Genomic DNA, 25,970 nt, shown 5'->3' with positions numbered 1-25,970 from the left:
TGCTTAAAGGGCTGGAGGGGGTTCGGTGATGCACACGGGCTGAAGCAGAAGGATCACAAGCTCAAGGTCAGCATAGGCAATTTAACAAGACCTTGTTTCAAAATAGCATAGTAAGAAGGGCTGGGGATGCAGCCGGATGGTAGAATGCTAGGCTAGCACGTGTGAAGCTCTGGGTTTAGTCCTCAGTACTACAAACAGACGGTTGTAAAAGGAAAAGAAAAACGGACAATAGAGACCACAAGGCCCAAGTTATAGCCCTGTGTTGCTTAAGAATGGGGATGGGTTTCTAAGAAATGGCTGTGCAAACACTGCAGCTCACTCACACAACACAAGAGGAAATCAGACACAAGAGAAAAGACACACTCAAGAGGTGCAGTGCACACCTGCAAGGCTGCTGCTGGCGTGAAAAGTCACCTGGCTGTTTATCACAGTACCGAGTGTGATTTCCATGGTAGCTGTGTGTGTGGTGCTTTTTTCTTTTTTCCACTACTAGGGATGGATGCCGGACCCTCCCACGGAGCTGTACTCCAACCATTCCTTTAGAGACACAGCCTTGCAAAGTTGCCATGGCTGGGTTCAAACTTGGGCCCCTCCTTCCTCAGCCTCCTAGAGTGCTGGGCTTACAGGTGGATGCAATGGCCAGCCCAGTAGATGTGTTGGCATCACACCAACAGGTAAGACACTGTCTAGAGCAGACCTTAGGAGGACCGTGACAGCACTAGGCCTGAGGACTCTCCTGTCTGCCATGACCTCACAGAAATGCCACAGAATGTGCAGTCTGATGAACCACCCTTACAAGGCACAGGACCAGATTCACTACACTGCCCCTCGGAGGACTGCCCTTGACACAGACCTGCAGCATCAGGCCTACATGTGTAACAGACAAGCTCTTGCATTCTCCCTCGAGCAAGGTCTCCGCTGCCCGCCACGCTCAGACTCCATTTCCTGGGAAGGCTCTGCTTGGGAGGAAGAGGCACACGTACCTTTCTGTTGTAAACGTGAAGCCAATGAAAGGCAAGTGCAATCCAGAGAAGCCCGTGTGAGAGCCAGGAGGTAATATTTCCTGCAAAGACAAAACAACACACACGAAATCTACATTCAAACAGCCGCCCAAGAAGAGAGTATGTTCCAGCGCAGTGTGTCAGGAGGGTGCTGGGAGGAGAGAACAAGCTCGAGGAACGTCCACTCCACGTGGTGTCTGCAGGCAGTGTGTGGCATCAGCAAGTTTCTGTAACTCTGCCCCTGGAATGCATAATGCAGCCAGGAGGACAAACACACTGACCGTGCTGCCCGCTTGCATCGGCCTAGACTGCTGAACTGTTCAAAGCCCCGAAAGCACGACTCAGCACGCCCGGTGCAGACCAAACAACGCGGCAACTGCAGCACTCTGGGGACAAAAGCATGCGTGGGACTCTCGGGTCTTTGGCCCAAAAGAGGCCGCAGGTGGCAAGGAGCTCTAGAACTCAAGGCAGCTATTTGAAATAATTTATTACAGCTCTGTTTTCCAGGTGGAGGACTTAAACAAAAACTACAGGTATTCATTCTTCTGAGGAATCTGGTGTAGAGCCTTCCTCCAGTGTCCCAGAATGAGCCTGTCCATTGTGGTGCTAGTTCTGTGGGGCCTGAAGTCAGCTCTTATGCTGCATGGGAGGCATCTAAACCAGTGCTAAGTTAAGCAGACAACTGCCTGTAAAGCTGTAGAAGGGGTTCCGCAGGTTCTCTCCAGGACCTCAGCTTCTGAATGAGAACCCAAAGCAACTAGGAGTTTCCCAAGGTCAAGTTCAATCATTTTAAGAGGTCAAGAGGATAAAGCATGTGCAGCAAGTGGCAATATACTAATATGACAAGTTCTCCTGATTAAGAAGTAACTTTTTTTTTTCACTTGGTTAAAACCTCAGTTTCTCCACCGCCAAGCCAACTCAACATGTAAGGGTTTGATGAGGCCAAAACAAATTTTTTCTTGGCAGTTCAGATTAAACCTTGGGCCTCACACAAGCTAAGCAAGCACTAAGCTCTATCTCCAGCACTTTCTCTTTTTTCCTGAGACAGGGTCTTGCTCAGTTGCCCAAGCAGTCCTTCTGCCTCAGCCTCCCAGAGTGCTGGGATTATAGGCTTCTCTCAAGTCTCTATGTTGATAGGGCTTTGGTAAAGCTCTAACACAATAACACATTGACACTACCTTGAAAAGGCGAAAGGCGTGATGAAAAGCAAAAATTTTTTCGATGAGTTCCAAAAGTCAAACTGAATCACCTATCTTTTAAAGGGGGCAGTAAGGACCAAGCAGAAGGGTGGGGTAAAAGTACACTGTCAAGAGACAACTGCCACGTTGTCACAAAGCGGCACAATCCTGCCACTTACTGAGGAGCTGAGCCATGTCTCTGGCCTAATGCTGCCTGCTGACATCTAGCCCGGGCCGGTACTGCCGAGACCTGGCACTTGAGACACTTACAGTGTTTCTCAGCACGTCATCATCCACGTCAAAGTTGGACGTGTCAGAGGGACTGCTCACGTCTGGAATGTAAGGTGCTTCAAGGTTTCGTATATTGTCCCAATTCAGACCTTCAAAAAATGCATGTTTTTTGAAGTCTTCTATTCCATTCTGCCCTAGCCGGCGCTCTCTGCTGCAGATCAGCCTCTGAATGAGGTCTTTGGCTTCTTCGGAGACATCTGTGACATGGGAAGGAAACTGGAATCGCTCCTGTGAGGGGGAAACACAGCACAGAAGTGGAGGCAGTAAGAGCAGTCTAAGAGACAGAGACACGGGAAACAACAGCTCTCATATTTCGTGGTAACTATGTGCAAACCAAAGCTGGGATCCTTCAATTCCAAGATGCAAACTAGAAAACCATTAGGGTTCTCCAGCTTTGTTCACAGCTAATTCACTACCACACTGCATGATGAACCTTTACTCTTTCGAGTGGCACAGAACACGAAGGCGTGCTTCGGGGAAAGTGCACCAGCACAATGGTCAGCATGCACTCTGCAGTATTCAGGGCAAACCCGGGCCCAGCAGGCTGCTCTACAGAACACACGCACAACTGCCACATGTCCTGACCAAGCAAACAGCAAGTCATCTCATGCCCAGGCCTCCTGGTCAGCAAGCAGCACCGCTGCAGCCAGGGCTCCTCCTTTCCCCTGGCCTTGGAAAACGTGGCACTCAGGGAGGTGTGATGTCTTACTTCGTGGTTCATGATCTTCCCGTAGGTCTCCACAAGGGACTCGGCGTAGAAGGGTGTCTCCCCATAGAGCATCTCGTACATGCAGACGCCCAGGGACCACCAGTCGCACTCAGGCCCGTACTTGCCCATGCCATCCTCCATGGCCTGCAGGATTTCGGGCGAGATGTAGTCAGGTGTGCCCACAGCCACGGAGGACTGGACCTGGGGAGGAGGAGGTGCTGAAGGGAGACTTCAGAGCCTTGCAATGCAAACCTCTGCATACTTTCTCTGAAGCCCAGTAGCAACAGGAAAGGAAATAATTGTGGAACAAAAATGGTAAATGACCAAGATTTAAAAGCCTAACTTGAGCCAGGGATATAGCTCAGCAGCACAGGCACCTCTCTGGCACACGTGAGGTCCTGAGTTCGATTCCTGATATAGAACAAACAAACAAAGAAATCCTAACTTGAAATTAGGGCAAACCAACACTCTCTTGGAATACTTGGACCATGTGGGCCCTGTTGCCACAGTCTTTCAAGGCCCAAAGTCCCCACACCCAAGGCAACCCTAGGAGGCAGAGTCTTCACCCTCTGTCCTGCCTTGCTCCCAGTGGGACCCGGGCCCATGTGTGTCTAGTCAGCCCTTGTCCCTCTACGCAGCACAGACCCTGGGGAAGGGTTCTGTTTTCTAACAAGCTGCCCACCTGCAGTACACTCTGGGTCTCCCAGTGGAACACAGGAAGTTGGTGCACCCTGGCATTGCCTGGACAGGGGACCAGGAGGTAACCGTACCTTCTCAAAGGGAGAAAAGAACTTCCTGGGCCTTGTGCCTGACACCGCTCCTGAACCGTGCACAGTGAAGGGTGCTCATCACATAAGGCCACCAGGGGACTGTGTCTAACCCTTGAGTCCCTCTGGGGAGAGTGCCTGGGATCTGGATGGTGACACCTGCTTGTCTGAATGACTGGTGAGGAGACTCTGGTGGGGGACATGCAGTTAAGAAGGGGAGTGAGACTGCCACATTGGTCACTGAGAGGCTGAGGCTCAGCACAGCAGCAACTGAGGGCGAAACTTCAAGCAAGACCGGCCTTGTGCAAAGAGCAAGCACACAGCGTAGTGCCTGTGACACACTGCCAGCTGGAGCTTGCAGACAGCTGCCTGGCAAGCACTGGGAGCAAAGGATGGGCTGCTCGCCTGGGAAGTGTCACACTCCCAGACACACAGGACAGCTCCCAGGGCAGCGAGAGCAGGGCTGAAGGTTGTCCAGGCTGGGGGACACCACCACAGGCCATGGTGCTGGGGTGGAGGGCCAAGCAGGGGGCCTCTGTCCTACAGCAGGAGTGCTGCTGGCCTGCGAGTCCCACTGACCACAAAGCCCTGGGTCTTGAACCACAACACTGCCACACAAGCCCTGAGCAGCAGGAGGTCACACAGCAAGCCGGGCAGGGCTCGTCAAGGATGCTGGGAGCTGTGCATGGGGGTCTCAGGAAGGGGACCGTTCTCCTAAAGGCACACACATGACCCTCACAGCTCAAAACACAACAAGGATGCTTTTAAACAGGAATCTTTTGTTGTCTCCTAAACGGATTCATTTTCTTAATCTACATTAATAAAGTTGATTTCTTTTGTTCTTTTCTTTTCTTTTTTTTTTTTGGTCTTTTTCCTTTTTATCGGTACCGGGGATCGAACTCACGACTGCCTGCTTGCAAGGCAGGTGCTTATGCTGCTGAGTTAAATCCCCAGCCCCTTTTGTTCTTTTCTTTTTGAGACAAAAAATCTCAACTGTGTATTCTAGGCTGGTCTTGAAGTCACGGACTCTACAGCCTCAGCCTCCTGAGTGCTGGGATTATGGGCATGCACCATTACACACAGATAGTAAAGCTGATTTCTTAATTGTATCTCAAGTTGAACATTTGAACTCCTTGTAACTACAAGCCAAAGCCAAAACCAAGTGGAAATTTCCAGAAGAAATACCCACAGTTCCATCATCATTCATCTTCAAACACGATCCGAAGTCAGCCAGGCGGATATGACCATTCACGTCCAAAAGCACGTTGTCCGGTTTGATGTCTCTGTGTGTAAGATAAATGTGCAAGTGAACCATCTCCGTGCAGCACGCCGGGTCACAGCCCTTCACTGGCAGTGGGAGGAACGGACTCCAGCACTGCCAGAAGAGTGTGGCCACCACGCAAGGCCACAGGCAGCCCGACAGGAAGGGCAGCAGCCATCATTGCTGCCACCACTGTGAGTCACCAAAGCCCCACTGACCCAGCCAGTGGCACTGCTTTTCCTGTCCAGCTCCCACCTAGCCAATCTCCCTTAAGACTGAGACAACACAGTCTGTATCCAAGAGGCTTGCACATAGCCAAAGAGCCCCAAAGGAGAATATCTAGTGAAAAGGACTAAAGACAGAGGAAGTGTGAAAAGATAAGGGAGGCAGCTGGAGACGGACATGCAAGCTAGGCTGCGAGAAGCCACGCACATCCACAGCCAGACCTGGAGCAACCCAAACACAGGGCAGAGTACTTCACCCTAAGCCAAGGACTTTCCAGAAGCAGAGGGAGAAGAGAGGCCCAACACAACTACAAAACAAAAACAAGCCAGGTGTCGTCGCACACACTCCAGACCCCGCACTCCGAAGGCTGAGGCAGGAGGACCACCTCCATTTGAAGCCCAGCCTGGGCTACAGTGAGTTCGAAGCCAGTCCCAACTATGTGGCAAAACCTGTCTCAACAACAAACACAAAACAAAACAAAACAGAACCAGCAAAAGCAGAAACAATTCCTGGCTTTTGGAGCCTCAGAAGCTGAAACAGAAGAATCCAACACAAAACAGCCACGAAGAGCAAAAGCAGGTGCCCCAATAGCGCGGCCTCCATGGCATAGCACGGGTCCACAGAAAGACAGATGAGGGGACCCACAGCAGCACGAAGGGACAGAGACATGACCGTGAAGAGGTGCTGAAAGCCAGGCATACACAGGGGCCCTCCCGCGGGCGGTCTGCCTTAGGGCAGAACAAGAGCCATTCCTCAGCTGCACAGGAGCAAGACCAGCAGTGCAATGCCCTGGGGCCAGTGCTCCGCCCCAGAGACACAAACAACAAACCCTGAATGGATGGGAGACCCATTATGTAAGAAATGAAACTGTATGAATAAAAAACAAACTACCAAATAGCAACTCCAGCAGGAACAGCCAAAAATATTAAGAAAAAATAAACAAAAGACCAATAAACAAGATTACAATTTTTTCTTTTAATGTACATGGCAACAAAGCCACAACAGCAAAGTCAAAAAGCAAATGGGAAACTGGGAAGAATATTGCAACACGTATTACAGACAAGGATTTCTCTAGCAACTGAAGGGAAGGAGGCAGAAATCCTGTAAAAGTGAGTCAACAGGAAACCACGTGGAGGCCAGTGCAGAGTAGAGGAGGCCACAGCCACTGTGCTGCTGTCATTCGTCAGATGGCAAAGCTTTCGGAGCTTCACAACACTGTTAGCCAGGCAACAAGGACAAACGCACCCCACAGGTGTAGGGACAATGAGCCCTCAGGAATTGGGGCCCTGTAATAAAGCTGTATTTGCACTGGACTGCTTACACCAGCAATGCAACCGCACTCAAGCACTAGGGTACCCATTGTTACGTCTATAACCACAGAGCATTGGAATCTACCTCAGGACCACTCCTCCCAGGAGCTTGGCGAGTAATCATGGGTTTTCCACTGAACAGAGCACTACACACACATCAAACAGAATGCCGAGCTCCATGACCTATGAGGGAGGACTTGGGCCATACAACATGCAAAGCATACACATCTAGTAACTTAGCATCCCAGCTTATAGGAAGGGAGAAATAAGAACACATGAACACAAGAGCAGACGCCAGCGGGCGGAACAGGGAGGGCCAACCCCTCTCCTAGCTGCACTTCCTGCAGCAGAGCCTTCAGCGAGGCATTGGGACTTGGCCACATGGAAGCAATGTGGACAGGAGAATGGACCCATCCAGGCCCATAGGACTTGTGAACATAAACTTCAGGGAGGGGCGAGTGGGGCATGGGCTTGGGGTGGAAGGGTCAGTTTGGGGCAGCGCAGGGCAAGGCAATTCGGAGTGTCTTGGTCACACCATAGATCTGAGGTCTGAGCAGCTGAGCTCATGTCACGAGGAGCCAGAGGCTCTTGCAGGGAGAGACCCAAAATGTGGAATGGGAGGGGCCCCCAGTGAACTCACAGCTCACTCGCTGTACATGGAGACGTGTGCAGACACATGCTGATTTGTGTGCACACACCTGTTGTTTGTGCCTGTCCTCTGACAGCTATGCAGAAGGTACCCTTGCTGCAAGGAGCACACCCAGCACCTAGGTCTTGGTCATTCAAACCACTCCCTGCTGAAGGACAAGAGCAGCACAAAGAAATGACCTATCCAGGACACACGGTAAAGGTGCGCCAGAATCTGAGGTCATCCTCATGCGAAACCCAGGGAGGGCAAGTCACAAGCGGGACCGGCTGGAGGGGCTTCTGCTAGCCAACACAGGACAATGTGGGGACAAAGACAGTCAAGACAGTGACGAATTATAATGCACTAAGAGGAAAAAAGCTCCCTGCATCCACACAGATGGTGCAGAGTCAAACATGAGAGGGGCTTCCTAATAGCAGCAGGTCGCAGCCAGCCGATGCCCCTGGAGCTTGACTGTGGACACCTGAACCAGGTAGGAGATTCATAGGAAGATTCTGGCTTAAAGTATCTGCCCCCCAAGGAAAGAAGTACTAATTACACAGCAGGAAATAAATCTAACACAATCATAATCGGGTGATCTAATTCACCGGCACTGTAGGGCTGATGGTACTGTCTACATCTTGGTGTGAGTGCCCAGAACGACATGATACATTCATGTACACACATGCTAGCCAGAGACGCCTGATCCCAATCTACCAGGAGGAAACAGCCTCCCACTCAACCTGAGGAATGTGCTATTACAGAAGCAGGCACATCATATTCTTTAAGTGTGCCAATGACCTGTAAGACAAAGAATGAGGAACTATTTCAGTTTAAAAAGGATTAAAAAGACACTGCAGCCAGGGATTTGGCTCAGCAGCATAAGCGCCTGCCTGGCAGGCGAAAGATCCTGAGTTCAATCCTCAGTACTCTCTCCCCCTAAAAAAAAAAAAAAGAAAAAGAAAAAAGGACACTGCAACTAGATGTAATATGTGATCCTTGGCTGGATTGCACAGAGCAGAGAAGAAAATATTACTGTAAAGATGCCTCTGCATCGCCTGACACAACGTAGATTCGGATGGTAAGACTGGACACAAGTCTAATGTTAAGTCTCCTGAAACAACAAGTACACTCTGAGTAAAGGAATACCCTTAGTCCCAACACCTGAGACAGCCACCTTATTCTAGGATAGTTCCGGAAAAGCTGTGGTGTCTACCCTACACCAACCTAAAACTAAACCTGTGGGGCTCTAGCCGTTTAAGGACAAAATTTAATACAAAAACAAAAAAATCCCACATAACCACTTTTATACAAGTGTTTCAAGACAATTTTTTATGATATCCTTTTGGTTAAGACCAAGTGTAAAAATATTTTTATGTAAGTATTTTATAGTTGTCCCTATGTATCTGCAAGGTGTTGCCATCCCTGCTCCTGCTCTGATGTGCTGGGAAGGAGGCTGATCTATTGCCCTGCGCAATCTGCCAAACGCTCCCTAGCAGGGGTTCCTGGGGTGCTTCCCGGGGCTGACTCCAGAGCAGAGGCCACTGCTAAGCAGGCTCTGGAGTTACCCTGACTGCCTGAGCTTCCTCTCAGGGTGGTCTTTGTTGGATTCCTCCTCTTCACCATCTACAGAACTTTGTATATTCCCAGTTTGTTTTCCAAGACCTTTTCTGTTCTCTGAACATTCCAGCACTAATTCCTTTCATTCTTTTCTTTTTCTTTTTGAGACAGGGTTTCATTATGTAGTTCAGGCTAGCCTTTGAACTCACTTTGTAGCGAAGGCTGGCCTCCAACTCATGGGCGATCCTCCTGCCTCTGCTTCCCAGAGTGCTGGGATTACAGGTGTGCACTGCCATGCCCAGCTTCCACCTGTTCTTATTTCATTCTCTGCCCTCTCCGCAGTCACACTTTCTTGCTCTATAATCCTCCATAACTCTGCCCCTCCAGCTTTTGCCTCTCCTGTGCCTGGAGCTGAGTTCGGGAAGGGAATGACACACGCACTGGGTGGCCTGGGCCCCAGCTCCCACCACCTCTCACTCCAGAGCACCTACAGGTCAGACTGCCAAAGTAGCCGATAGGCGGCAGGCCTCACCCTCCAGGGACCTCTAAAAAGGGCCATGGTACGATGGCCAGTCACTGGCACCACCCCTATGCCCAGGAAACTCAGCACTGTGACCCTGCCCCCCCCCCCGGCTTCTGGTATAGACTGACAGCTCCACTCTGAGGCTGGGGGGCGGGGGGGGGTGTCCAGGTTATTACCAACCTGGCTCTTTTTTATTAGGCTCTTTTTGGCTTATGTCTTGTATGGAGTAACTACTTTGAGGATACAACAATACATATTAACAATTGTTACTCTTTTATTTAGCTGTGAAAATTTATTTTTTTCATAAAATGATTTGTTCCCCACACCTGATTATGTTAAAAGGGAAAATGCTAAGTAGACTCAATAGAAATGTAGATAATATCTGTAAGATTCTGAGTTTAGGAAGAGTTTCTTAAATAAAATACAAAAAGCATTAACTATAAATAAAAGATATATAATTTTGACTGCAGAAAATATACAATAATTCCTCAGTTCACAAATGATTCTGTTTGCAAGGAATTTGGTTCACAAACAAAAGCATCTGGCTGTATTTTGTTTGCAAACTCCACACTGGGTGACAAACATGACCACACCGTCTTTCCACACAAACAAAGACATCTCCAAACTCGTAACACAAATTAAGTTCACAAACCGAGATACCACTATAAATAAACTGCAAACTTACAAACCAAAAAGAAAGCTAGGGTCGTCCATGCACTGAAACTCAATGAGTTGTCTTAGAGGAAAAAAAGCTTTTGAATTACATATTTCCAGGTCAAAGCTAGGCACAGTGGCACCCCACCCCTGCACTTGGGGTCTGAGGCAGGAGGATCACTGCAAGTTGGAGGCCATCCTAGACTACACGGTGAGTTCAAGACGAGCCTGAACTACATAGAAAGAACCTGTTTCAAAAAAAAAAACAAACCAAACCAAACCAACACACAACACACACGTATTTTCATGTCAGCTTGCCTGAAGGTCAAAAGAGAGAAAAGCTACTATGCAATCGATTGAAAAATGAGGAGCAAACAGGCAGGATAAGGCATTAAAAAGGTGGTTAAATTAATTTCCTTGAAGGCCTGTGACAAGATCTCACACTTCTCTATTGTGAATTAGGCTAAGTTCTGTAAAGAAGCTGAAACATTAAATTTAAAGGTCAAAACAGCAATTACATAGAGAAGCATAACTCCTGCACATTAAAGACAGAGAACAAAAGAAAAGCCCCGTGCGAGACCACGTCACACCACCAGCACCACCTCCCCGCCGCTGCGACGGCAGCCCCCTTCTCCAACCCGAACCCCCTTGTGAGGGCTTCATGGGTGACCACCCCACAGCCCCTCTCGCAGTGTGGCCTGCAGGAAGGGCACAGCTGAGCAGAAGCTGACGGGCCAGGCCATCACAGAACTGAAAACCCGGGGAGCCGGTGTGCTGTGGGGAAACCATGCTGTGTTCACTTGCTCACAGGGGGAGTCACTACTGCAGGCCTCCTGGGGCCTCCGGGGCCTGGGGCAAAGGAGGACAGCCAAAGCAATGTTCAGTGCGCTGCCTACAAACAAGGGCAGTTACCTGTGCACGTAATGAAGCTGGTGGATGGAGTCGATGGCCAACACCATCTCACCAATGTAGAATCTCGCCATGTCTTCTGGAAGCTTGTCTTCAAATTTACTGAGCAGGGTCAGCAAATCGCCACCCACGTAGTAATCCATGACCAAGTACTATAGGCCGGGACGAGAAGAAGACAGGACAACTCAGTTACCACTGAATGCAACAAGTGAGGGCCAAACTTCCCTCAGGAGCCCTGTGACTCTCCAAGGCTGGATGTGGCCACCTAGCGTTTCCCTTCTGGGCAGGCTACCCCAACATACCATAGTGCTGTCACAATTTACGTTGCGCATGTGGCAGAGAACAAACTAATGATTATTTAATCACTAAACAAACAACTAAAGGGCTGAAGTTGGGGAAAGCCCTCCAAAAGCTGGTGACCCGAAGAACAAGATTTATTATCCGCCAAGCCCCATGGTCTGCCTGGCCCTGTGGCACAGGCAGGTGGCAGGCCAGGTCAGGAAGGTGGCTGTCCACCACCACACAGGGTTGGCAGCTCCTGTGGGAAAGATGGCATCATCAGAGAGCTGAGAGGGGCACACTTATGCCACACTCCACGGACCAGTCAGAAAGGCTGTGGTTCCCACAAAAACCAGAGCAACAAAAGAGAAGTCTTCCTCATCAGTAGACAGGCACCGGGCAGGCTGCATCCCGGTGCGGGGGACCCCGAGCCCTGCCTATGCAGACCTTCTGTCTGAGGGTGGCAGCTCAGGCCACAGAGGCCCAGGTACTGAGGAGGTCCCAGTACAGGTATCTGACTGGTCAGAGGCCAAGGATGGGCAAGACCACGACAGCCTATGGCTGCGTGGCAGTTGATCATGCATTGCTGAGACCACTCCCCTTCAGAAATACTTGGGAACACTGGAGACGCACCAACCCCAATATCGATTTCCTTTGAAAACATAACGTTTTGGTCCAGCACCTCAATCCTTCACACAGAAGAAAACACCACTCCTAGGTTTACTCCTTTAAAGGTATCAAAGAGTAGCTGGACATGGTGCTGCACGACTGTGATTCCAGCATTCTGAAGGCTGAGACAGGAGGATCACTGCAAGTTCAAGGCCAGTCTAGGCTATGTAATGAGACCCTATCTCTAAATAAACAAAGGAATGAATCAGTGAATATATCAAGGGCCTATGAACAGCTATGGCTACTGCTCTCTGTGTGACCACCAGGCTCTGCACCCTCAGGCAGCCTGTCCTTTCCTATGGCTCCTGTCAACCCTCACACCAGCCCAGTCCTACGTATAGTCAAGGTCCCATTCCACAGGGGAGCTTCAGTGATCAGCCCATGTAACCCAGCTAATCAACGACACACCTAGATCAGGCTTCAGCATGTCACTGCACAGGTCCTGCCCAAGACAGGAAACCTCCACCATGCTGCTGTCTGAGTCTGAGGAACCAGAGGAGCCTGCATCAGGAGCCCTGTTCTGAACAAAACGTCAACAAGCAGCTGCTCGCCATGCCTTCAAGGACCCCTCCACCTGTGCCATCTCCACCATGAAGCGCAGCGTGAACCCCAGGATGGGCCCTGATGACTGAGCCTCTCCGTGGCCGTTTTGCCACGTCAACTCACTTGCAGCAGTAAGCCTGTGGGCACTCTGGGAGCCAGGGACCAGGACGCATGGCAGAAGGCACAGGCCTTACTAGCAGAGCCTGAGTCAGTACAGGGAGGAAGACCATAGCAAGCGGCAGCAGCAAGAGGGCCAGAGGTGCAGGCCTTGCTGCTGGCAGCGTGGCCAGGGGCTCCTGAAGCCTGATCTGGGCATGCAAAGGGAGTCAAGCAGAGGCCTTGAGGGGTGGTGCTCCAGACCAGTGCAGATCAGTGGATAAAACCAGGCTCCAATCCACCAGCCCGATGGGCAGTGGGAAGGTTGTGACACAGTCCCACAGTCCAGGCAGCGCAGGGTGCTATGTAGAGGGGTGGTGGGCAGTAAAGACAGTGGCACACTCTCAGGTCTCCAGAGAAGGGGAGGACAGCACTGCTGGGACACAAGGGGAGGGACCAGGACAGCCAACAGCCCAGGTGTCTGGCCCACAAAGAGTAACCAGCATGGACCAACAGCCATAGAGAGATTGAGCCCAATGGTACCTGGGCCAGCTTAGAAATCAACAAAGATAAAAAGCATTCTATGAAGCACTAATCTGATGGGAAAAGAAGCTCACATGACGTATAGTCTAGTGTATGTAGGGCACACAAGTAAAAAGTTTTTGAGTGAGAACTAACCCAGGGACTTCTCTCCACGCGACATAAGATACCGAGCCAAGGTGACAGGGCAGCACACTTTCAGTGGGTGGGAAGTGGTTTAATTTCCGTGAGCCTGCAAGCTAGAGATCATAGCACTGGCAGGCTCCTGGGGTCAGGGATTTGCATCTCTACAACATGAGAGTCACAGACAGCAGCCTGCACGTCCACATGGACCTGGTCACCCCAGACAGGACCAGCACAGGGACTTCCTGCACACACCTATCTGTAGGGAGCAGACCTGCTGCTCCCCCGCCAGGACTCTCAGCCACCTATGGGAAAACTGCCATAGGAGGCCACGCCTTTACCGGCTTCCTGCATCCACTCTGCATCACTGTCCTCACCAGGCCACTCCAAAACTCAGGCGAAAGGCACCTCCTTGGAGATGCCTAATCAATGTGTCTCAGTTCAGAGTACACAGGCTAATGCCTGCTTCACACGTTACCCAGCAGCACACTATGCTGACTTTGGAAAGTATCTGAAATAAACCAAAAGAGCACCTTCCTCTTTACAGACCCGAGCTGCCCAGTGCTCCCTGGAAATCCACTAAGTTCCTATCAAAAAGGTAATGAGCCAGAGAGACAACCAAGCCCTCAGGACACTTGCTGACCCAGGAAGGTGAAGGTCCCATGGATGCAGTCCTAGTCACCTGCCTCTTGCCATCTACCAGGCAGGCCCAGGAGCCCTGGCACTGTGGCAGCCACCTGTGTGTGGACCACGGGCATGTAGCTGCGCCCCTCTGTGCCCCGGCCACTCCATTTATAAACAATGAAAAGCCAAGGGCCTGACTTCCGGGCTCACTGGGAAGACTTCCCAAGGCAACCACGGGCCTGAAGTGCTGCAGCTGCTCAGTGGCACCAGCTGCCCCTCTGCTGGAACCAATGTGTACAGCTGAATTTACATAGACAGCATCATGTTTTACCAAATATTTGTTCAAACAGAAGGGTTTTGTTTTGTGGTCTTTTGAGATGTGGTCTTACTATGCTGAACAGGCTGGTCTTGAACTTGCAATCCTCCCACCTCGCCTCCAGGGGAGCTAGGATTGTAACATGTGCCAGTAAATTTTTGATGTTTGAGAGTCTATTCTAAAATGAATAAAGGAAAGCCTACATTACTCTCTTTTTCATGCATAAATGAAAAACATGACTGAGGCGCTTCAGGATGAAGAGGTTAAGTTGGTCACTTTGGGAAAAGAAGAGCTGGGTGTGGTGGTACACACCTATAATCTCAGCGCTCTGGGAGGCTGGAAGAGGAGGACCACAAGTTCAAGCCCAGCCTAGGAAATTTAGTAAGACCCTGTCTCAAAGTAAAAGCAGCTGGCCAACTACAGCTCAGTGCAAAGACCATGGATTCAATCCTCCCTCATACCTCAAAAATGAAAAATAGAGGGGCCTCAGGTTTCCCTGCTTGGAGGCTATGGTAACAATGGTGGTCAGAGCCTGTCTGGCCATGGCAGTAGAAGGAGCACCATGGGGAGGAAGGGAAGCTGAGACTTGCTTCTCCAGTCTGCCCAGGGCCCACGCACCTCCAGCCCCATGCTGAGGGCGCTCTAACGTTAGGAAACCCACAACACGCCTCCAGAGAGAAAGTTCTGAGTGGGCTTCCTGCAGGGCACTCTGGGCTCAAGGGCAGCGCCTGCTTTTCCCACACTTCTAGGCTGGCTGTCCCGTGCCATGCCCAGCTCCACACACGTGTAGACCGTGGTGCTTGTTGACTAAGGAAATAAAGTAAGAATAAGCAGATGACCAGAGTGACTGAAAACACAGTGAGATGGCCTGCAATAGCATTCTCACCAGACAGCCCAGAGGCGGCCAGAAAGGCAGGTCCGCAGCCCAGGGCCAGAGCACTGTCCATCCCCAGGCCGTCTACGGTCCTCACGCCTGATTCATATCAGATGTTTCAAAGCTCCAGGCTACTGAACAGGACGGTCCAGAGGACTCAGATAGCCAGTGACTGGAGGAGAGGTACAGGCTTCCATGCAGACTTTTGTGTCGGTGGCAACCCAACCCTGCTGCTATGACAGCACAGCCCACCTGAGCTCGGCAGCTGGGCATATCCTACAGGCAGCACAAGGAGTGCCGGCAGAGGAAGGAGTGCCAGTTCAGGGAGGAGTTCCGGCTCAGGGAAGCTGGGCACCTCACCTACCAGGTGGTTCTCATCCTGGAACGCGTAGTGAAGAGCCGTGATCCACTGGCAGTCACCATTCACCAGCACGTCGCGCTCCTCGCGGAAACATGCGGTCTGTGGGGGGGAAGCGGCAGTGAGCTGTGTGTCCTGCAGGGCATGGTGTGGGCATAGCCACCCAGACCTCTCCTGTGGCCCTCAGCAGCTAAACAGCTGAGCTTCTCGGTCCTTCCCCTCTCTGCGCCCCAGGCCTGTGCAAAGGCCACTGAGGACGTGCTTGCCCTTCCGATTCTTAGGACCATCATTACAGCCCCTTTCCCCCACCCCATGGGGTCCCCCACTCTCATGAGTGGATTCGGGCTTCCCCTTGGTTCCACTGCCCCAGGCTGGCCTCCTCACATACCCCAGGGTGTGTGCCACACCACAACAACCATGTCTTGTGCCTGGTATCTGAAGCATGGCTTATTCAGAGAGAAACAGAAGCCATTCCGCACACCAACAGCCAGAGGCTACCTGAACAGTTAAAGACGTAGAGATGGGAACAGGGAGGCAGAGTGTGCATACCCTACTGGGCATGGGCACCTCTGCTTAGAAGTAGTGCTATCCTGGAGAGCACACTACAGAAGTCTTGCCGTGAAGTCCTGAAGCCTGCTTTACTTGCTCTCATTTGAAATTTCTGTAAATTTTTCTCCTCAAAACTTGTAAGACATATCCCTTTCAAAACAAACATGCACCCAGAGTCCACCCATGATCACGTGACATGGGGCAACAGAGGGAGTCAGCGTCCAGACATGCAGGTAAAAGCTCAGCCTCATCCCGACCTCCCTGGCCAATAGCTGTCCACCTGGGCCCGGGCAGGACCAGCCCAGATGCCTGGGTGCTGGTGAGCCTGGGCTCCTGCTTACTGGCCAGCACACTGCCCCAAGGAAATGTATACTGCAGAATATAGTCCCTACTGTAGCCACAGCCAGCCTGGGAGCCTCCATCGGAGACATACTTCTCCAGGGGCAGCTTTTGGTGCACCCAGACTCTGCCCAGCAAGGTCAGGGTATGGCCCAGTCTTAAGCCACGATGTCCTACCTGGTGACTTACAGACAGGCAATGTGTTACTCTGCAGTTCTCTTGGTGTTGGTGGGGGGGTGGTAGCTTTTAGGTATGAGTTTTTTGGGGTGAGTGTGGAGACTGGGCTCTAACTTGCCATCCTTCTGAGCAGTGGAATTCAGATGTGTGTCACCATGACTGGCTTCCTCTGTGTGTGTGTGTGTGTGTGTGTGTGTGTGTGTGTGTGTGTGTTTTGTCTTTTTCATTTTTTATCGGCATCAGGGATCGAACTCATGACCACACACATGCAAGGAAGGCGCTTATGAGCTGAGCTAAATCCCCAGCCTCTTCCAGTGTGTTTTAATGACCAAAGAAGGTGAAATAAACTGGCCTGTTTTAAACACTATGACACAGCTTAGTGGCTCTTGTACTGATAAATCTCTTTAATCTGGCTTTAAAGAAAACTTTTTAGATGCCAATACTATAAATGTAATGTTTAGGATAAATCTATTAAATGAGAATTGAAAGATAATTATTTATAACTAGCATTCTATTGGATACATATGTGATGTACATAGACCAATCACACAAATGTCCTATTACATAAACTCTAAGGTCATCACAATGATTGGCAAATACTCTAGGCCCTTTCTGAGGAGGCAATGAAGTCAGATCTGTGTAATCAAGTTCAGACCGCAGCAGCCACGCTGCCTCATAAGATCCACTGGCTGCACCCAAACACCTTGCACCTCCATGTTTGTGGAGCCCCTACTGTCTCTCTCCCCACAGAGAAACAGCCTCACAGCTGACCTGACTCCCACAGGGGTGCACTGAGGCAGGCTGGGGGAGCAGACTACGAGACGTGGGGACAGCGGGAAGATGGAAAAAGACTCCATGCCTCTGAGAGGCCATGGACTGCAGGGCTGAGTCAGAGTCACGGGGCTACCAGGCAACTGCAAAATGATGGCAACTCAGCCATCCACACCCACTTCTTAGGCAACAAATGGGTGTCAGATGTTGTCCCAGGTGCCACAGCAAGAAAGACAGCACAGATACAGACAGGAAGAACAAGCTATCAGCGATTCAGATGTGCACTTGAAGAGCGAGGTGGAGGCTGAAGGAAAAAAGCTGCCACATTCCCTGAGACCTGGCACTCGGGAGTGAGACCCAGCTGAAGCCAACAGTTTGCACAATTACCTGCAGGACATGGTGGGTGGAGCAGGTCCGAGAAAGCATCACCAGGGAGGAAGGGGTGTGAGGGGGCAGAAACCAAGGCCAGCAAGAATTAAGTGCTGGGCTGGGGATTTAGCTCAGTGGCATAAGCACCTGCCTGGCAAGCACAAGGTCCTGAGTTCGATCCCCAGTACCACAAAAAAAAAAAAAAAAAAAAGAACTAAGTGCACCAAGGCTGCATGCAAGGACACTGCATCTACTGCATCTACACAGGGCCTTTGCCCTGGACCTCAACCAAGGCCTCCAAGCTTCAGGCTGCTGTTGGCCTCTTAGCACAGAGGGCCCAGTGCCTAGCAGGGGAGCCTGGGCTGGAGAATGGCTGCACTTTCCCCTCACACACACACATACCCCACCTGCTTATGTGACACCCCACACTCACCTCTGCTCTCTTAAGCATCTCCCACTTGTTGAGGATTTTCATTGCATAAATTCGCTCAGTGCTCTTCATTTTGACAACAGCAACCTGGAATAAAGGTGGGTTTGACAAAAATATGGCTACAGCAGAACCCTTTTCCGGAAACCCTGGAGAACGATCTGAGAAAGTACACTTTTCCTGATAAATGCAGATTTGCTCCTGCGAGCACGGGAACTTGACCATCACTGCACTGCGACTGGACTCTGAGCTTCAATACCCAGCAACAGGCACAGAAGGGGTCACTGTCCCCCACTGGGGTCATGTCTGGAGTTCCCTACTGTGAATGTTTGTGGCTCCTGTGCTCTCTGGCTGCGCTCAGAGCTGTGCATGACACCCAGAGATGCATCTCCATCTTATGCTCTTTGCCAGCCTTTGCGGCGCCAGCTCTTCATATCTTGACTGTGCCACATAGGCAGTGAGCACTGTCTGAGCCCTGGAGTAACCTGGACAAATTCACTCTTTGGGCATGAGCAGGACTGGCCTCCTCGACTGCTGAGAAGAGTGGCAGAGTTGCTGCATAGCATGTTCAGGGCAGGGACAGGGAGCTGGCTCAGCATGCAGGCTGTCGGCTGTCCTCCAAGATGTGACTCCAATGCCACCTCTGCCAGAAAGTCCTCCTGGGCTTTTAATTCCTGCAAAATCTCCCATAAGGCCATTCTCCACCACCTGCCCTGCTGCGATGGTGCACACTGCACAGCACATTCTATCCCATACAGGTGTGGTTCACTGGCCAAATCCCCACCTTGACCCTGTGAGCTCCCCTGGCTGTGGCACTGTCCCTTTGCTGCCCATGGCATGTAGCCGGCATGTCTCCTGGCACAGCCATCACAGAACAGTGCTCAAGCCTGCCCCATGCTTCCCCGCCTTTCTAGTCACTGCACAAAACGCCAAGGGCAAGGACACGTGAGAACCAACACAGCTGTGAGCCCTGCATCACCAGCACCCTGACAGCGGTCCCCCAACAATGTGGGCGGGGCACTGTAACGTCCAATATGGAGTCTGAGGTTCAGCAGGTTTAATCCACCCACCAAGGAGTACAGTGTCACTCGCAGCTGTGTGCTGTAACGGTCCAGGATGCAGCAGCACAGTTCCCAGACAGCCCAGCCTGCTAAGGGACGGACTGGGCCCCGCCCTGCCCCTCAGGGTCCTGGCCAGCTCTGCTGACTGAAGTCCTCCTCTGGCCACCTCTAGACTCCTGTGGTGGTGGGTTTCTCCCATTCTGTTTGCCTACGATCTGAATACACCAAAAGCAAAGTGTGTGGCGAGCCCCTGAAGTATAAGAGTAAGAGCTCTGGAAGCAATGACAGAGCTGACAACTTGTGCAGGGAAACACCGACATCTGAGGACGACAAGTGACACTCAAGACTCTTGCTGAGGGCACAGTTCTTTACAGGAGGCCTGTCAGGCACAGGTTATTGCCAGAAAGTATGCAAAAATGGCTGAGAAAATACACAGAATGTATCTTTGTACAGAAAAAAACTCATTAACTTGAGAATATATCAATGTGAAATGCAGAAGTAAAATCTAATGTTAAAAACAAGGCAATGCCAGGCTAGGAACTTAGCTCAGTGGCATAAGCGCCTGCCTGGCAAGGAAGAGGTCCTAAGTTTGGCTGCCTCTGCATCACTCATGCTAGTCACGCAGTTGCTCTGCTTATCCGAAATGGTTTCTGACCAAGTCTTGCTGTTTTTTAAAGTGACTTCAGAAGCAACAGATGGGGAGGCACAGTCTCTCAGGCTGCCGCCCAGGCACAGAAGAGCAACAGGGGTTTCTAGAGCCACTCTGCCCCAGGGGAGGGCAACGCTCCGCCTTCCGGCCTCGCTCAGGGACAGGCTGGACAGTGTCTCTGCTCTCAGAGGGCTCTGGACATGCAGCACACCGATACATCAGTGTTGTCCTGCAGGGAGCCATACTGGGTCCCTGTTTAGTGTGATCCTGGTGCTCTCTGGCTTGGCACTGAGACTAAACTAAATATTGTTTTTGTTATTATTACAAGCCACCAGGAGCTTGAAGGGCCTAAACATAAACGAAATGACCAGCGCTGACAGACCTAACGGCTGGCTACCTGCCCCAATCTGATCCCACAGTGCACACATACCATGAAATGTCACTTTGCCCCATAAACATGTACAATTATTACACGATAAAATACCACTCAGTCATGGGCAGCTCATTCAGTACCCCTTCCTGCTTCTCAGGAGCTACCACTACTCCACATTCCTACTGCCCATTGCTTTTCTCTAAAAAACTGTCCTACTCTTTAAAAAACAAAACAAAACATATAGAACTCATATAGAAGGGAAGACACTTCAGCTACTGAGCTGGCAGGGCTCACATATCTGACGCAGGGTAACCTCAGAAGTAAGGAAGTGAAGGGGGCTGATTTCAGCACTGTGACAAGAACTGCTCAGGAGAGTAACTGAGGCAGGGCATGGCCGCCGGCCCATGGTCCACACGTGTGCAGCTGGGAGGCAAAGGACAACATCAGGCCAGCCGGCAGCTGCAGGAGGGGGCACTGGGGACGGGATGGTGTGAAGCCTGCTGAGGATCGCCAGGGACACAGGGACAGGGTGCAACAGCTGCAGCACCTGCACAGGAAGAGCACACTGAGAGCTTCTCCAGGAGGCGGACGCCTGGACAAGGAGGGCACACTCCTCCTTACCTGGGAGGTCCAGGCACCAACCAGTATCATGGTCTTTGAAACTCACAAATACTCAGTACTGCATCGACTTCTGTGTCAAAGAAAACCCTAAAAATAGCTATGAACTATTCTGGCAAAACAATTTTCCCTTCCTTCTTTCATTTTCCCTGTTGACTGCTGCCTCCCACCTTCCTCTCCAAAACGCCCTCTGGCCAGTGTGCAGGCAGTCTGGGCCGGCTGTGAAGATAAGGGCAGAGGGCAGGCAGGTAGGCCGAGTGCGCACTGCAGGAAGGCTGGTTTTCATTTAAAAGGCTGTCCCTGTCTTCTCGCTAAATAACAAAACCACAGTTCACCTCATCAAACACGCTCACTAGATAGACTTTTATTGTATTTGACACCTGAGTTTTCCTGTGGTTCTTTTAAATGAAAAGAGCCCTGCTGGTGGCACTCAGAGTCGCTGCTTCTGTGGGGTGGCGATATGGAAGAGGAGGGAACTTTCTAGGGCCAGGAACACCACGTCCCTTGGGGTGCAGGTTACAGAGGCACAGGCAGAGATCTAAGCATTGCATGTAATGTAATGTACTTTTGAGTTTTCTTTGTTTTTGTCTTTATTTGAAAGCTTGTGGTCTCAGCTTTGCTACCTATCCAGGCTGGCCTTGGAACTCACAGCAATCCTCTTTCCTGCCTCAGCCTCCCAAGTGCTGGGATTACAGGTGTGAGCCACTACGGTCGGCTCTCTTGGTAGTTTTTAGAAAGTACTAGGTCATCTAACAATGAGGAAACAGATCTTTCTGAACCTATTTATGCCTGTAAGGAACTATTCTTAAGTCCCAATGATACTGAGAGTAATTCCAGTCAGAAGTTCTCCTTCTGTCTTGTTTCTCTCAACAATGTCTTTGGAGCTTGCCACCTGAACTCCCCAGGGGACAGCAACGCGAGCAGGGGCGACTTCGCTGCCTAGGTTTCCCTTACCTCTCCAAAAGCACCTCTTCCAATTACTTTGATTATTTCAAAGTCCTCTCGATGAAGCTGCATTTCCTTCACAAGCTGTGTAAATGGTTTAGCTGTAAAGAGAAAATGTAAAATTAACAATTTGGTCAGACAGACTTACACAATCCAAACATCTCACTGACTGAGGCACCCAACAAGGTCTACCTTTTTTTTGTTTATTTTTTAAACTATTTAATAGAAGCTCCTGGAGGGCTGTGCACATGCTCATTAATGTGGGTGTTTTCTCATCACCTAGGCCTCACTGTCTATTGTAACAAACATCACCAGTATAAACATTCCCAGTAAAAATCTTCATCTTCCCGGATAAAGCCAAGGTTCGTCCACCAAGACAGCACACTGAGGCAGGCACTCCTCTGTCTGTGCTGAGCACAGGGCAGCACCTCTGAGCTCCCGTAAGCCACAGGGAAGCTGAGGAACAGGCCCCTTCCGCCCTCCAGGACAGCCAGGCTCCAGGGTGCCAGCAGCAACCTTTGCTCCCTCAGAGGCCTGGGCAGGCTGCCTCGACTCCATGAATCAGGCACTTCATGCCACAAGGCCACCGGCCACATACTGCCCACACCAACTCCGGAAGAGCAATTCTACACCACCCATGTGCCACCAACAGGACTCTGAGCCAACTTCTGTGCATAGTTTAGTGGGCTGCACACTGATTCTACTTCAAAACAAGGTCTTTATAGGTAATAACCAATTTAAGGTGACATCACCTAGAGAAACACCATGGCTGTGAATTCCACTAGCCTGGCATTCTCTTTTCTGTGAGGTAATGGTACTGGGCACTGAGGGGCCTTCACACTGAGCCACATACCCAGTTCGTTTCATCTCTGATTTTGAGATATATTCGCCCAAGATGGGCTCAAACTTGGGATCCTCCGGCTTTAGGCTTCCAGAATGTTGACATCATAGGTACGTGCTACCATACCCAGAATGGTCTGGACACAGAGGACAAAAAAAGCCATGTGAAGATGGGGGCAGAGGTTGGAGGGGGGCAGTTCCCAGCCAGCTGTGTCAAGAACTCCTGGTAGAGAAGGGGAAGCACTGCTTGGGAGAAGTACAGCCTCCCCACACCTTGACTTTGGCCTGCCAGCCTCCAATACATAAAAGGGGAAATGTCTTTTAAACTCCACTGCGCCCCATATGTGGTAACCTATTGGAGTGGTCCCAGGAACTCCAAGGAGAGGGAATAATTTCCTCCTAGGACCACAGAGCAAGTGGTAGAGGCAGATGTGACCCTGCGCCCAGGTCACTGTCTCTGCTGTCCATGCTCTCGCCCACCAGGCTGCAAGTGCTGCCCACTTTCTATTACGTCCATCTTTATTTTCACCTTCAGGCCCAAATCCACATGTTTTATCCTCACTTCTATTTGCTCTACATGCCTCTTTTTCAAATCCTGCATTGCTGAAGTCTTAGAAACCATTACCATTGAGTAAAGGAGATCAAAGTGTTTTGTCTCTTACACTGTGTATGTATCTACAAACAACTTCTCCCCAAATGTGCGATCTGACATTTTCTGGGCTTCTAATTGAGTTCCATACCATTCATCAGCACTTGCCTAGCAAGTCTAAGGCCCTGGGTTCAGTCTCCAGCACTGGGAAATTAAAATTAAAACCAAACCAAACCAAACCCAGGAAGACTTGGTTAGGACACTTAACGGGCTTGGCCACAATGTTCATCACACCAGCACCTATAGTGAGAACAGCTGAAGGGCCCCATCAGATGGGCGCTCCACACTCTGGCCTCACTGTAACCATGGATCCCACCAGCAGCACAGAACTCAGCAGAAAGAATGCACAAAGCTGAATTATTTAAAATTTTAAGTAAAGAGACAGAGAATTTAAAAAGTTGGTCTTTATTTCTTTCAAGCATCACCAAAAGTAACCATTTGCAGAATCCCTAAATTTTAAATAGGCACTGATGACAACCCTCTCTCTGGCTTGCTTTCTGCTGCACTAGTGACTGAACCCAGTGCCTCTGGTTTACCAGGCAAGCACTGTACCACTGCACTCTCTGTCTTAGCCCTATCCTTTCTTATTCTGGAACAAGGTCTCGCTACATTGTCCAGGTTAGCCTCAAACTCAAGCGCTTTCTGCCTCAGCCTCTCAAGCAGCTGAACTACAGATGCGCACCACACTGAGCTTCCTGGTATCTTTTCAGAAACCAAAGGGCACCTTGCATCTCACAGTGGAGAAAGAAGAGCCATAAGAAATCGGACTTATTCTATTTGCCACGAGAAGAGTGTCTGGGAAGAGGAGCTGCATGGCGCCACAGCACAGCCAAGTGCCCCATGCAGAGGAGCGGGGCGGCATCCTGGGCTGTCCTCCTCCTCCTCCTCCTCCTCCAACCCACACCCTAAGCCCTGGCCTAACATCTCACTGCCCACTCCTTGGGGCCTGGAAGGCCGGTGCTCTGCCTTCCAGCTGTATGTCCTGGCTGTGTGAATTATCTCTGTGCCATATCTACCATGGGGCATATCCCACTCACTTTTCTGGTTAGACACTGCTTTACTTTGGTTTTGTCAGACTGTAACTACAAATGTCACTGCTCCACACTGTGGCCACTGGTCATCTCAGTTACACTAATTTTTCATTTTACAGAAATTACTTCTAATAAAATTGAGCCGCTTCCTTTTTCCTTGTCGTTTTATTAAGGTTTACAAAGCTATCAACCCCGGAGAGCTGATATTCAATCCTATCTTCTGCTAAATGGCTTTTTTAAATACTTAACCCCACACGCTGCCCGCTGCCAAGAGTACTTCGTAGTGGAATGTGAAGTGCTGACCTTAGCTCCCAGTTTCAGCCACCCATATGAATTCTAGTGGTCAGGGTTCTTGGTCTAATTCCATTTGTTCCTGTCCACCTGGGCAAGAAGATGCCGCACCCACCGAGGGTGGGTCCTCGACCAGCTGCTTGCCCCCCTGCCATCTCAGAAGGTCACTTGGTCTCCTGTGATGCGTCCGTGAGTGGTAAAGCTCTCTTTGGGGTCTCACGGCAGGCAGATTACGCCAGATGGGACAGAGAAGCCACCGGCCCAGGACCGCGCCTTCTGCCCCTTTCTTCATCTCAGCTTCCCACATGAACCGCCCCAGTGCTACCTGAGCCTCCTGCCAAGCCTCCCTCCAACACTTTGGACGAAGCACGTTTCGCTGCTTGTGCATTTTAACAGCCCTGCATGAGTGTCCCTGAGATGGGTGGACATGGATTTCTCAGGGCCAGGCTGATAAACATAGAAAGTGAGGAGACTACGAAAAGAAAGTTTGGCAAGATAAAGAAACTACAAGAATCAAGCAACAGAAAATCAAGAGAATGAAAGCTAACTTTAAACATGAAAGGCACCAATGAGAAGAAAAAATCTAAGGGCAAACATCTTGCAAGCATGTTGGAGGCTAAAGTACTAACACTACTAGAGTTTAAAAATTAGCACTGCTACAACCAAAGGAGACAGTCTAATCACAGTGGCAGATGAGATGTCCCATCCTGTAATCATGCAGGGGAGGGGACAAGGGCTACATCCCCAGCCCCTTGGAAAGCCAGGCATGTTGCTGTAATCTCAGCACCGAGGAAGGCTGAAGCAGGAGGCTTGCAATTGAGTGACTAAGTGAGATCTTGTCTCAAAACATAAAAAAAGGACTGAAAATACAGCCCAGCAGCACAGTGCTCCTAGTTTCCATCTCTAGTGCTACTAAAAATGTTTTTTAAATCCCAGTCATTGCATAGAGCCTAAAAGCATAGAGAGATCCTGATCCTTCTACTGTCCTGTATTTCCAAAGAGAGAGAGGAAAAAAACAGGCATATAACTCAGCAGCATAAGTGTCTGCCTGGCAAGCACAAGGTCATGAGTTCAATCCCTGGTACCAAAAGGGGGGTTTCAAAGAGAAAAAAAAAGAAAGAAAACCCTGATCACTTCAGAAAAAGCAGCTCGGGTCGGGCAGAGGGAGGAGGGCTGGGTGGGAGAAGCTGCCTTGCAGGCGGCTGAAGACAGAGCAGGCACGGAGAGGCAAAGCCTCGGGCTCCGAGAAGCCAGTCTGCCAGTATCACTTCACCACCTCAGTCCAGGGCTGGGAAGCACTCTGGAATCTGAAAGGTCACAGACAAACTCTTATGAATTATACCCCTGGGGTGCAACAGCTGGTCACACACTTTGGTTATAAAAAGAGCATGTTTTGGACACTAAGTAAAACCAGAAGAACCCAAAACTCATTAGGGATTCATTATA

At 50.4% G+C, this 25,970-nt stretch overlaps 1 protein-coding gene across 1 annotated transcript in view; it reads right to left on the bottom strand.

The window, feature by feature from the left end:
- Positions 1–25,970, bottom strand: part of Cdc42bpb (CDC42 binding protein kinase beta) — an 83,512-nt gene that overhangs the window by 29,904 nt on the left and 27,638 nt on the right. Inside the window, exons 2-9 of the mRNA XM_003463100.5 lie at positions 21,723–21,814; positions 18,074–18,157; positions 15,442–15,537; positions 11,017–11,165; positions 5,136–5,229; positions 3,180–3,380; positions 2,450–2,698; positions 984–1,063 (exon numbers count right to left, since the gene is read on the bottom strand). Of these exons, the coding sequence (XP_003463148.1) occupies positions 984–1,063; positions 2,450–2,698; positions 3,180–3,380; positions 5,136–5,229; positions 11,017–11,165; positions 15,442–15,537; positions 18,074–18,157; positions 21,723–21,814 (1,045 nt within the window). The remainder of the gene's footprint in view (positions 1–983; positions 1,064–2,449; positions 2,699–3,179; positions 3,381–5,135; positions 5,230–11,016; positions 11,166–15,441; positions 15,538–18,073; positions 18,158–21,722; positions 21,815–25,970) is intronic.

Source organism: Cavia porcellus, unplaced genomic scaffold (assembly GCF_034190915.1).
Source record: "Cavia porcellus strain 051 isolate PalLab524CR breed Dunkin Hartley unplaced genomic scaffold, mCavPor4.1 scaffold_31, whole genome shotgun sequence".
Taxonomy (NCBI): Eukaryota; Metazoa; Chordata; class Mammalia; order Rodentia; family Caviidae; genus Cavia; species Cavia porcellus.
This window is presented reverse-complemented; position numbering and strand designations above follow the sequence as displayed.